General features: G+C 36.5%; 1 protein-coding gene across 8 annotated transcripts in view; it reads left to right on the top strand.

Annotated features, from left to right (window-relative positions):
• The window catches only part of LOC110378740 (apoptosis-stimulating of p53 protein 1), a 262,519-nt gene that overhangs the window by 106,313 nt on the left and 141,562 nt on the right, over positions 1–14,644 (top strand). For 3 of the 8 annotated variants that reach the window (XM_064038434.1, XM_064038437.1, XM_064038438.1), the window contains one exon: positions 866–924. In XM_064038434.1, the coding sequence (XP_063894504.1) occupies positions 866–924 (59 nt within the window). Of the gene's footprint in view, positions 1–865; positions 925–13,249; positions 13,915–14,644 lie in introns of those variants that run through there. The other 5 variants (XM_064038435.1, XM_064038439.1, XM_064038429.1 and 2 more) reach the window with 3 other exon arrangements.

Raw genomic sequence — 14,644 nt, 5'->3', positions numbered from 1 at the left:
AAAACTAGAGTGTTCTCACGTCATGCAAAACATGGCACTTTACTGAATAAGTATGTCAATGGCGTTTGCAAAGGTATGGTTCGCAAGCAAGCTCCAAAGGGTAAAGTTCTTTGACGGTAATTAAACACCATCCTCACGATTTTCTTTATCAGCATTCATTATTTTGTTTTAACTAAATCATGAATCTTGTAATTTTTTTTCTAATTATGGTCATAAATTTTTTAAACCTTTTAACAGACTGTACTATCTGCACTAAAATATAATAACAACACATTTTGTAGAGTTCTGTATTTTTTTTTTATACAATGAATGGTGTGGGTTTCGTCAATCTCGAAATGAATAATTATTGTTATAAAAGTAAAACATAATGGGTAATTAATATGCATCGGTACGTCATCAGTATCGAACGTGACATACATTTTTGATATTTTATATTGAAAGTTAATTAAACACTTCACTGTATTAATTTGAACATTACATGTCACCACAGAACAGCGGTTACAAACGCATGACGACATATTGACTTGTTGAGTGTAGTCGTTTGTATAAAACCTATTTACCAGGAATTTCCTTTTCATAACAGCGCAAAATTACTTGTTTCATAAATTATTTAATAACGTGTGAAAATGCTAAAAGAGCGGCGACATGCTTTTAATTTCACGCTAAATGAAAATTCTTTGTGCTGGTATTCGGAGGTAGTTATTTATAATTATTTGTTTATAACGTTTTATGGGTGCTTCAAAGGAAATGCTAAAAATAAATGTAAAATATTTACCTATTTATTTCAATATGGCTACATAATTTGAAGTCTGGGAATATAGGATTCTGATTGGTCTTAATTAATATTGTTGTTGATTTGTTTCAGAAGCGGGGAGCACGGATAAGAGCAATGGTATGAAGGAACCGGGATCACCTGAGGAACTGGTAAGTCTTAAACTAATTCAATTTTTTCCTAGAATACCTACATATGTAAGTTGATACTGCCCATAGGTATATAAACTGTGTTCATACTAATCATTATTGTTTCTTTATTTGTGACTATTGCTATTCTAAACTCTTCTTTCTGGATTCATAATCTTGCCTGAATAATACTTTAAAGGTATAACACGAGGACGGATCAGATCCCCGCAAAGAGATCCAAAGGTATCCGAAATCACGCGATCCAGACTTTATGCGACTCGTTTGTCGATCTTATTTGGAGCGGTCCGATCGCCTTGAAGTTTTACTCTTTTTACAAACGTTTAAGCCTTTGATATCGTTATGTTTGGTTTAACGAATATCGTCGTAATGTTATATTTTATCGGCATTTTTAGGAGTTGGTCTTTATCTTTATTGTTTAGGATGTTATAATGTGAAGATGAATTGATAAACTGCACGATGTGAATTTACAGTAAGTCTTTACCTTAGTGGCTACACATAAGAGGATACTACTAAGTTTAGACGCATATGGCTCGTAACACCTAGCTGTGGCCATTAAACCTAGGTGTAGCCACACTACGAGCTCTATCCGTACTTAACACATAAGTACATTGTCAAAACATAAGAACATTCGTGATATCTGTTACTAGAAGTTCAAAGTTCATCATAACCACAAAACAGCTTCCTACCATCATCTTCGATCTACATAGGTACCAATATTTCTCCAGTTTATCAGCCATTAGCGACTATCACATGTGCCAATCAAAGTCGCGCGTTTCGATTACGATTCGGACGTTAGGGTCGTATTCAACAGATGACCTGTCCGACTGTCGATGATCGATTGCTCTCGGCCCTTTGCGATTGTTCGCTTCACTCTGACGTTTAATTGCTCCTGGTTAATTGTCGAGGATAGGTGAAAGGTTGGCACCTTTATGTAAGCCGGTGAGGACTTTAATTTTCATGAAATATTGCTCGGTTGATGTGAGCTGATCTGGTTGAGCTTTAATAGGTATACTAGATTCCGCCCGCGGCTTCGCCCGCGTAGAGTTCGGTTATATCGCGTTTCCAAGAGAATTCTTCAAAGTCCGGGTTAAAAACTATCCTATGTTCTTTCTCAAGCTCAACTCTATCTCTGTACCAAATTTTATTAAAATCAGTTCAGTGGTTTAGACGTGAAAGCGTTACAGGCAGACAGACAGATAGACAGACAGACAGTTACTTTCGCATTTATAATATTAGTAGGAATAGGTCATCGCTTAATATTCTGAGTACTATACATTCAACTGTACGTAGAAATCCTATACTGGGGACGATCGAATTAAGTAAAGCTACGCGTATCGAGAACATCGCATTACGTGTAACAACTACTGACACAATAGGTATTGTAAAATAAAATCACGAATGACACAAACAAAAGTGAAAAATCTGCTTAAATCTGTTTAACCCAATTACTCGAAAGCTACACGATAACAAAAGCCAAAACGCATCTATTTAAATATATTTCTCAAAAAAACGGCAGTTGGAGGAAAGCCAAGTCTGTTGTGGCGTTCGCGACACGATTATAAATAAACAGAACGATAGCACTCATTTGTAATTATTTTAAACATTTCACGAGATGTATTATATGGTGAAATTCTATTTTGTTGACACATTTACATTTCAAACTTATAAATAATGTAACTTTTGAGAAATCAGACAGAGATATATCTTCAATCAATGACTTTGTGGCAATATAAAGTCTTTTCAGTTTGAAACAAAATTGACAATCCTTACTATATAATATAATATTATAAATCGGAAAGTGAGTTTGTTTGTTTGTTTGTTTGTTCCGCTTTCACGCCGTAACTACTGAACCGATTGCTTTGAAATTTTGCAGACGTAAAGTTAGAAGTCCGGATTAAATAATAGGGTACTTTTTATCCCGAAAAAAATAGATATTCCCGAGGGAAAACAAAAATATTGTTTGCTTGATGGATGGATTGTAGATGGCGCTGTGTGTCGTTTAAAACAAGGTAATATATTGCAAACGAATATAAATATGTAAATTTAGAATCTAAATGATACGATAATGAATCCTCGAAAATGAGGAATTCCCGAGGGATGATGTACAATTTGTTTAATCGTCTAAACTGTTTTTTTTTTTTACATCTACTCAGTTTTTCTACATCAGTTTTGGTTTAACAACTAATCGTATCCAGCGTTACATCGCGCTTCTTAGATTTTTCCGTGGGAATGAGAAGTTTTCTTATAGTTGTGATTTATACCCCAATATAACCGAATTCCACGCGGGCGAAGCCGCGGGCGGAAAGCTAGTCTACAAATATTTCTCAACATAAGTACTCCGTACAAGAACACCAAGTATACGATTTCAATCATATAATAGTGTAGGTATTATCCCACTAACACGCAATCTTGAATGGGAGTCCCGTATAATCCGCATAAAGCCCATTTTAGTTCTGTGCCCGGTCCGATCATTGTCAAAGCGATCGCTATCCGATTGCGATTCGATGAGATATCCGTAATCTGCTGTCTGTCACTCGGGGTATGCTTGTGGATATTCAAAGCTAGACAGTAAATACCTTCGTTGGCTGTAGCTACGTATGAAAATTAGGATATTGATATCTATGTAATTTTGTAATTCCAAGCGTGTTTTCATTTTACTTTGTTTTTTATTTGTCCTATACTGTCCCACTGTTGGACAAAGGCCTTCCCATAGCCTTCCATCTTCATCACTATCGGTCGCTATTTGTGTCTAGTCCCCGAGGAAGTTGTCCAAGTCTTCTCTTCAGCGTTTCATTTTATTTAAGTATCTAGATAAATATTTTTTTTAGTTCCGAGTTGGATTTTCTAAGAAAAAATCTCATCTTCTTCTTCTTCTTCTTCTTAGCGTTTATCCCGTCTTGTGACGGGGTCCGCTTTCCGTATCTTCTTCTTCCACTTCGTTCTATCCTGGACATCCTCCTCTTTGAGTTCGCAGATTTCCATACATACATAAGAATACAATCTCATCTCCTCATTAAAATACCGTTCAATTGTAGTTGTACCAAAAAATAGGGCCACAAAAACGAAAATCTCTTTATTTTCTTTTACCTAACAAAAAATATAGAATCTCAGCGGAAAGTTTCAGATCGGTCCTGCCGTAATTCAGTCACCGAGCTTTAAGTCGATTTATTAGAAATATGAGATTGTACAACAAAAGGATTATCGGGACATTGATATTTCCCTAAGGCCTGTCTGGTCGTTAGGCGACGCTCATTGGTAGACAAGAAATAAATGCCGAATCAATGATGAATACAACGTTTAATATAAGTCCTAGGAAGTTTCCCCTTTAGGACTTTCATAAGAAAGTTAATTAGATATGAAGTTTTATGGATATAACCTGAATGGATGTCATGAGTGTTTATGATTATATGAGTCAATTATAAATCTTAAAGTATTAAAAATATTGACTGGGTATATTTACTACATAGCTTAAACTACATTAGTAGATGCAGTCCGCGTTGAATAAGTTGCCATGATGGAAATCTATGCCATGTAACTGTATGACAGATTAAAGGCACTAACTAGAGCACTGCTGGTTAATTGCTAATTACTAACTTACTTAACTTAAGACAAGTACTAACGAGAAGGATAATTAGAATGTTACTGGTTTCTTAAACCGTATATTTATAATAGGTACTGTTAATGATGTCGTTCAAAAACCTTCAAAAGAAGTGTGAACAACATGAGCTCAAACGGAAAACACTTACTCTTATTTTTATTTCTTTACGACATACTTAAGATTTAGGTCAATTACGGGCGGTCAACAAGACGGTGCATTGAGGTTAACCCATTTGCGGCGCGGGTCCGGCCCGGTCGCCGGCCGGCCCGCAAATAGGCTTCACAGTCGTAACGGACTGACCGACACCGTTCGCGTCACACGATACCAGTGCGATATTGGAGTTAGCCTCGATTACTCAATTGAAGATGAAGATCTTATATCATAATATAATACGCTGATATTTGAAGGCTGGCTTTCAGATCTGCGAATCATAAAAAAGTTTGTTTGTTTTTAGCAAGTTTTTAATGTGACATTAAGAAAACGACAGATATGAAAACTTCTCAGTGTTATTTCAGCTCAATGTTATCACATCCCAAGTTCACACATATCATGCTAAAGATTCATAAACTTACTTAACAAACATTTCTCGTCAAACACGTAGTAATTATTCGTTCAACTTCTAACCGCTGTGATCAACTCCTACGCGACTCCCGGCGTTTGTTCCACAAGTCCATTTAAATACGCCAACATTTGATTGCGTTAACAGGATCGGCGCGTCGTCCAACCGGATTACAGCTTTTACGTGGCTCTGACTACGCTTGTGTACACACGGCAGACGAAGGGTTATTATGTAATAGTTGTCACTTGTCAGTTGTGCGACCGATTGCGACGCTGATGAAGATAAGTGGATCAATCAACTTGATGTATGAACTGAGTTAATAAGTTTTATGTTTAATCATTTATTTAATCTAGCGAAGACCTGTTGCGGGGTTAATTAAAAGTCGTTTAACATTAATACACTCGAGGTTTGGGAAATTAATTAAGAACTTCTAAACTTAATTTGATTAATGTTTTTTGGAATTCAATTTGCTGGTTGCAGTCGCTAGTTATAAGAGTGTGGAAGTTTATCTATGCTAGTATTGATTGGCGTTGGGCAGCCACCGGACCGTGGTCAGACATGCCGGGGAGGCTTGAAAAATTTCCCAGCATTTCGTTCCCAAACGAATGTCAATCCCATTGTGAAATAGGATAGGTACGTACATAGTTTGGATTAAAATTGTTCAATATACGTACTCCGAGCTGAGAGCACTGATCCGGCTTCCACGATTTTATCTCAGCAAAATGTATACCAAAAATATTTTTGTTACTTTTTTGTGCTAAATCGGTTCGCGATAAACGCTTCAATAAATATGACTCGTTGATGGACGGACTGTATGGATTATCGTTTTATCTTCACTTTCCAAACACAAACACACTGTATCATTGGAATGTTCTGGATAAATGTGGACATTAGCTTTATAGACTCTAAGTTGGCTTTACCGAGCTAAACGTAGCGAAATTCTGCTTGGAATTGATTTCAATCCAACGATAAACTTTTATCTTATTTTGGTTTCAACTTGGTATTATCTGTACATTGAACCAACCACATTATTTTGTGGATTTAAAGAACAACAGTTAGGTACTTTTAATTTGGGGTCACACGAGGCACAATGCCCAAATATTTCTGGCACAAATTCAATCAATCATATTTCACAAAGAAAATTATTGTTAAAAATACCATAACATCCGTTAATTGTGACAGCGTAGGTTGGAACGACACTCATAACGGGTCGAGTGCACCGTTGCCAATCGGCCGCTCCCCGCATGCATATGCAAGTGGCAATTTACGAGCCATGTCTCGGTGTCCATCAATAAAGAGCTGATATCAACCGCAATCACCCACAATTGCACTTTACTGATACATTCCTTTATTTATGACGGTTTGATTAATCAAGCCATGAAGATGAAGTTCTAATGATTGCTTTTTATTGCTCTTATAAAGAATAAATGGCATTTAGGTTGACATATAAACAATAACATCGCTAAGCACTCTAGAGAAGTCATTAAACTGTGAGGCGCCAAGTTGTTGATGTGCGAGCTTATTTTAAAATAACACGTCATTAGTTGTGTTTCATGTCATACAACTGCAATTCTCTTGCCAAGGTTGACTTTATGTAATACAATCTGTTAAAACGCAGACATCCACGCATTTCCGTCTAACACTGTCCACCCACAAAAATCTTGTTACAAACAAGTTTTTGTTAGTGGACGGCTTCCCTGACTGATGAATGGGACAGCCCATCAATAGCAGATCACTTGGATGCTTCATAAATATGTACACGCCAGTGTGACGTCAGTTTTTATGAGCTCAAAAGACCCGCTCACGTTTGATTGATGATCGGGAACCCGACGAGTGGTTTATTGATTCACATGATTTGAGTGTTATGTGTGTTGTTAATAGCGTTATTAGGTGAAACATCGGTGTGGTCGTAATTGGCAATTGGGCTGTTTTTATTGCAGATCAGGGAAAAGGTGGGGATCAAAACATCGTGTCGTGTGAAACTCGAGGCTTTCGTGTTAAACAGGTTGCGTGTCCAGACGGGACGTTTAAGTATTTGGCAAGCCAACCTAATTTCTAACAGCTACTGTCTGGAAGCTGATGGGCGAACATTCAAATTGGATACTCGATTAGAAAACTCACGCGATGTTCGCATTTAGTGAATGGTTTCTATTTGGCTCCTATTAGTTCCCGCAAAGTTCGTTATCTTTAAAATTACCCCAATTTTACAACGGTTACGTGTATTGTTTGAAAATCATCTATCTTAATAGATTTCAAACTTAGCATTCCTCAATAATTGAAACTAGTCATATTTCCACAAAACTAGCATGAGCTAAATTGCCTATTCCCAAAATCTTGATTTCCCTAATCAATCTTCAAAGCAAATTAATTTCACTGAACTATGCCGTACTTCGTAATTTTGTATTAGTAATGTTCGATAACAATAATGAGTTCGTTATTTCAATTAAATTGGAACACGTGCCTATAAAATCTAGAAATAGTTTAGTCTGGAGTTAATCAAAGACTGGTAAAACGATCCAATCGATAAACATGATGCGGTAACAGCCAATAGTAATGCATCACCATTCGAAGCCAATCTGATTACAATTATGTAGAACAACAATAAATAATTTATGCAAATGCATTCCATATTTTATTTACAGAATGCGAAAAGGGCAGCAATGTGTAGAATTCATGTGTTTTCTTTTATAATGCGGTTCCAGATTCTTAGCATTTTTTTTCTTTGTTTTTATTTTGTTTATTTCCACACTATGTTAGTTATGCGTACCTATTATGATAATATTCTTACGTAGACGATTTAGTGGATTTATCTGCGAATGTTCCCAATGGGTCATAAACCTTCTTCTTCACAGTTGTTTGCTTTCGTTTGTATAAGTGGCTGTAACAAAGTTAGTTCCCAAATCTAGACACACGGCAGTGTGTCCGCCAAGTTCGAGCAAAAAAAGCAACAGACCGGCCGTGGGTTATATTACACGAACCATTTCGGGCCAAATTCGACCCCCCTGTAACTCAAAATCTATTCTATTTACGCATATCAAATTTCTAGTATCTGTTGAGACCCCCTCACTTATCTAAAATACAAAATTTCATTAATATACCTATTGTAGGTCTTGAGATATTGACGTCAGAAAATCGCTATTTTTACTATACACTCACTGACTGACTGACTGACTGACTGACTGACTGACTGACTGACTCACTCATCAAAAACCTAGACCACTTCCAATGGTCGTATTGACTTGAAATTTGGCATGGAGGTAGGTCTTTATGTCAAGGTAAAGGGAAAAATCTGAAAATGGCCAAGTGTGAGTCGGTTTCAAAATAATGAAGGTGTTTTATACCCGGTGTAAATTTATACCCCTAAGGAACTAATGGTCGTATTGACTTGAAATTTGGCATGGAGGTAGGTCTTTATGTCAAGGTAAAGGGAAAAATCTGAAAATGGCCAAGTGTGAGTCGGTTTCCAAATAACGAAGGTGTTTTATACCCGGTGTAAATTTATACCCCTAAGGAACTAAAACGAACTAAATTTATTTATATTTATATAATATATCTTCGAATGGTACAAAGGTTTGTATTTAGTCAAAGTAAAGTAAAAATCTGAAAACGGCCAAGTATGAATCACTTTCGAAAATAACGAATGTGTAACTTTGATCCACGAACATAATATATGATAACATGTCATGTCAGTCAGTTGGTAAATCTAGTCCATTTAGTAAATCTAGATCATTTCTTTGTAAGAAACATAGTGCATATTAAAAATCTAAAAATAGTATAAATGAGACATTTCTTTAACTAACTTCATCATAAGAAAAAATAAAATAAACAACCTTACAAAATAAATGAAATCCCACCCAAAACAAAATGTGAAAGACTGCCAAGTTCGATAATATGGGAAATGCTTCGCCTATAAAAGAAGTGAGATCTGAATAAGTACCAAGTTCCATACACATACCTCAGTTAAAAATAGTTACTTTTTAATGATGATTACTTGGCAAGTTTTAATAGAAAATTAAATTCTTGATTCATTGCGTTTAGTAGGTTTATAACAAGGTGTATGAAAACTTGCCAAGTAACATCATTAAAAAGTAACTATTTTTAACTGAGGTATGTGTATGGAACTTGGTACTTATTCAGATCTCACTTCTTTTATAGGCGAAGCATTTCCCATATTATCGAACTTGGCAGTCTTTCACATTTTTGTTTTGGGTGGGTAAAATATTACACTGCAAATGTTTGAATGACTAACCAGTTATCGAGCGATACTTTGATGTTAGCATTGGAATGAAAGTTTGTAAACATTGTGAGAGTCTGTTAGTGTTTCAAACAAAAAAAGCTATTCAGCATTAATGGTACACTTTGCACGTAATATATCATGTAAATCCGGTATAAGCTTATTTATATATCTCCGCAACATGTGTGTGCGCTCGCCGCAGTCGGGATTTCGTTAGCGTTGTCACCACAAACATTTGAACAGGCGGAGGGGAAACAAAAATCCCTCCCTTTGAGACACCCGTGTACGAAGAAACAATGACCTGGCTGATATACAGCCTCATTGCCCTACTTAGAACGACTTTACTAGATTCGATCCAATAATTGTACGACATTCTCTTATCGATTTTCCTTGAACAATTTTCACTGTACGCCCATGGAAGAAACTAGTAATATTATTACAATAGAATGCTATAAGTGCTTCGTACATAGTATGGGACCTAGGAACACTTTCGCCACAGCTCCAGGGATTACAAGTGTAATAGCATAAACATGAACCTTCGGTGTTCGACGGTCGGACGGACATACTATTCAGATCAAGGTTCATTACCCACTTCGCGAGCCTCTTCGCAAGTATGAAATTTCAATAATGGATCCTCCATTATAATTTATTTTGTGAACCATTTTATTTTATGCTGATGAATGTTACGGCAGTGAGTAATTTACACAGTTAGCAGATAATACTTTGGACATATTGGGATTTGACCTGTCATGAAGATAAATTGATTAGTACCAAATTGGCAACCTCATTAGTAAGGTCAAAACGATTAGATGTTATCGACCCCGAGCTCTTTGGATTGAAAGGAAAAATATCTTCGATAATACAATTTACGAAAGTTGAAATGAAAATGATATCCCGGAGTGGAAATTGAAAGATCAAAGTGTACATTGAGAGCATATTGTGAGCTATGTTATCGTTACATTTGTCGATAAAAAAAACCTTGTCAGTGATGTAGACATGTAATATTTCACAAGTGGAGTGCTGCTGAATGTTTGATATCGGGTGCTCGAAGTTTTCGTGTGCGATATCCACAATGTTTTCGTTCGTTGCGAATGTGGTCCTGGCACGGGATCAAGACGACGGACGACGCAAGGTCGCGGTTACTAGCTAATAAAATGTACACAGATCAGACTTCATCATACTGCGGTTTAATAAACAAAAACAATGTCGATGTCCAAGGTTGTCTGCATGTTTTATGGCGACGGAAAAGTCGGGAAGATCGTTCGAAAGTCAGTCAGAAGGTCAGTGACGGGCATTGCGTGTCTGTATTAAAACAATTTAGGAAATTGGTTCAGTGTTATTTATGACCATCATTTAGTTGATATTGCCCATATTATTGATGAAGGTCGTAATTATTTTAGGCCAAATAATAAAATAATAGTAAAAACCAAAGTGACCTGTTACCTTGGATTTGTCTTTGTTTTAAGTAATAATGCCACACAGAGGAGATGAATATCATGGCAACAGTCAAGGTTCAGTTCGTGAAATTGAGTATATAATAATATTTTCAATAAACACTGTTCAGTGTTCAGTAATTCATTGTTCTTCACATTATGATTTTGTTGTTATATCCTTGCTTTGATGTTTGGATCATCATTCATGAAAGTTTTATTATTACAAAAAAATAAATAAAAAATACTTTTCAAATCCAATAAATCCATACAAAAACGGGGATCATTATTCCCATTAGTTAATCCTGAATTATAACTATTTTGACGTTAACGACATTAAAATCACAAATTCAAGAAGCGCCAAGAAAAATGGTTTTAATAATTTCTTCACTAGCAAAAAACTAAGATTGGTGAGTCATCACGGATGTCACCGGGAGAAAACGGGAAAATACGCAATGTTATTAAACCCACTTCATTTCAAAATTAGAACGTTCAGTCTCGATTCATCCCGCGCGGCGCGTGCGCCGACTCGCGGTCCGTTGACGTTTGAATCGGAAACTATCATTCAAAAAAATATTGTAATAATTAGGAAATATTTGAAACGAATGTGACAAGTTCATCCGTGTATCATTATCGCAAAGACTTAATACAAATAATTTTATTTTGTGACAAAATTGACGTTCCGTGAACTTTGCAAAAGTGTTTTGATTAAAATTCAATTTGACAATTTAAACGTTCATTTGTAGGTGACATAAATCTGTTTTGTTACGATTCAAAATGTTAAATGCTTTCTAAATTTTCCTTTCTCTATATCCTTCGGCGTATTTTTATTTTTAACCCTTATTTTAAGAGAGGGAATATTGACTTAAGTGGTCCTCCCTTGAGAGGAGAAAAAGTAAACCTTTCGAAACTTTTTAAGCGATCGTTAGCATCACACCAATCTTTACGCTTAAAGGAGTCTTTCGTCGTTTGAATAGTGCATTTTATGTAGATATTTTTGTTATTTTTTTCTCTTTAATTGTACATTTATATTTTTGATAAACTATTTAAGTGTTCGGGTCCATGAAAATTGAAGCCAATATATATTTGTTCATCAAAATTACAGTATCAATAACCATTGTCCAACCGTTGTAATGTTTGCCAATAACAGCAATCGGGACTTGTTGTCAGCCAAACGTTATATAGGCAGTATTTACTAAACAACATCTCTAACATTCAATTGGCTATTGTCATCATTAATTGTAATCGTATAGCCTTATATGAACTATTGTGTTATGAATATCAGCTCATTGTGAACTTTGATATAATATGTTACCAGCTGTGCAGATCTTGGTATTGTATAATTTTTATTTGATTATTTGAAAATAGTTTAGTAGAAAAAAATGCAATTCAATATAATATGATATTATAAAAGCAATATCAGTAATAGTTTGTTTTAACTACTGAGAATTCTTAACGTCAACGTCAATGAAGATGAAAGTTTAAAAATACTTGAATCTATTTGATCGATCAATCAATCATTTGGATAAGAATATTTAAAACTTTTCTTGAGAAGTTCCTTTAACATCTTAATGAAAAAGCCAAAAAATAAAAAATGAATGCAAAAATATGGCGCTAGACTGCCAGAAGGACGTTTGAAATATCGAAGTAATGGCCACGTATCGAGCGCCAAGCATTCTCCGAGCGCTGCATGACAGACATCGTATTAGATAGTTCCAGCGAACTGGCTATAAGTGATGATATCCCTCTTTTAGTGCATGTAGTGGCTCCTAAATAGATGGTCGGGAGCGATGACACCGCACCGCGGCTACCGACCATAGTTTTGTTGCACGACATTTACGTTTTTGGTTGTCCCGTCTGGACTGCGTCTGATTTATTTCAGACGCCTTCATAAATGGCAACGGGTACTTTGCACAAGGCACATGAGTTGATTTCAAAATGAACATCGCAATAACGTTTCCGTAGAGTCTTTTAAACACGAGACTTGAAACGTACGTGTTAGTTATATTTCACGTTTTTATTGCAAACAGGTCGTAAGAAAAGCACGTGGGAAGCTAACAACACGGTTTTAAAGTAAACAAAATTATGCTTTAACTGGTGGGAAAATTAAATATAAAGCATTTCCATAAGGCTGAATATAGCTTATATGAGATTAAAGGTAGAAACATACGCGAGGTCTCTCCGTGACCCTTATCACCTACCTTTCACCACCTGCGGACAGCCGCAGCTACAATTACCTACATCGGAATACCCATTTTTTAAACGTCAAAACATTTTCATATCGTATTCTTTAGCAATGAACAGCGTAAAAAATAATGTGCTTAGCACATGACACCCGTGGGCAAAGACCGCAATTAAAAATACACGTAACGTAATTTTTCGAACATTACCAAACGTTTTGTTTATATACCTGGCCAGTACCTACTAGACTTTTGTTTATTTGTTAAATGCGGAGAAAAACAACCATTTTGCCTGGCGCCACAAGGCTCAATTTTCATGGCCACGTGCATGCGTGCAGCGGTCAGATGATTGCAGATTGAAATCATATACTCAATACGCCCACTCGTCGACAGACGCAATTCATTATTCTACTTTTACTGTCACATTGAAAGTTGAACATACATATTTATGTCCCGTGAATAATAAACAAAGTTATTCAATCAGTGCAAACATAACTCTGGAAACAATGGAGTGCGGTCGTCTCAACAACGGATTGAGGTGGAGTGCATACTCTTCCGCGTCATCAGACGCGAACATGCCGCCCGTAGTGATCGAAGACGCGTACGCAGACGACCAGTGCCCGGTCAGCGATCATTATCTCATAACTTTCCCGGAAGACGATAGCGAGTGTGAATCAGCTCATGACATCAAAAAGCGGATTTCCGATCAAATAGACATCTTAAACGAAGATTCTAAACTTCTTAATCGTTGTTACGAAAACCCTCTTTTCATCCCAGCAAGCGAAGTTTTAAAAGACGAGATAAGTGACGACGGGGACTGTGAGGAACTAATGAAGAGTGAGGCAAAAAAGTTTGAGGATTATAAGTTTTGTGAGGCAGTTAACGACTTCGATATCGAGTTGGAAGCGGGGGAGGCCGTGCCTATAGTGTACCTGTCGACGACGCGGGCCGCGCGCCTTCAGAGGGCACTGCGTCTCGGCGGATACAAAAAGGTGGGACTCTCTTTATTAATATCGCCACTGCTCCTTTATGAAAACATTTTTGACGTTTTTTTTCTCATTGTGCTCGACTTTATTGAAGTCAAAGTTTGTGACAGCTAATTAACATTTAATTTTCTTTTCCGTCGCAACGCTCGTTTTGATGTGTTCAATCAGATATTTTTTGTCTGTTTCGACGGGATTAAATTGAAATGTCACAAAAGTAACGAGCGGCGGTGGAACAGCGTGAAAAGTTTTCAATTTGCGCCATATTGTTCCTAGGTACGTAATCCGGTGTGTCCTCGTCTAGCTTGTTAATTACTGTTGTTAATATTTCATGTATTATCTGGGTTAGAGTAGTTAGTGCGGATGGATGGTACACTTTGATCCGCTGTTCGAATATGTTTACATAATATGGCTCTATTAGTGCGCTCATTGGTAGCTATGTTCGGGGTAGAATGTGTTCCCAATTTACTCATGGTAATGAAGTTTAATTTGAGTGCTAATATGAGGAGTAATTGCTCTCAGCCTGAGCACTCAGTGTGAGTAAGATAAAGTTCCTATTTGAACTTATATATTGGGGCAGTGCGGTGACGTAGTGTTGTGTGTTACTCTGAAATGAATCTGGTAAGTCAGTGCTCGGCAGTAGCCGAGTACATCGTTGATATTTGCTTTCCGACTCTGTTACTCAATTTCCCTTTAACTATGACATCTAGTTAGCAGTCAGCAGCCTTGAAAATAAACC

The sequence above is a fragment of the Helicoverpa armigera genome, chromosome 16 (genome assembly GCF_030705265.1).
Source record: "Helicoverpa armigera isolate CAAS_96S chromosome 16, ASM3070526v1, whole genome shotgun sequence".
Taxonomy (NCBI): Eukaryota; Metazoa; Arthropoda; class Insecta; order Lepidoptera; family Noctuidae; genus Helicoverpa; species Helicoverpa armigera.
Note: the sequence above shows the minus strand (reverse complement) of the source record. Positions and strands in the feature narration are given on the sequence as shown.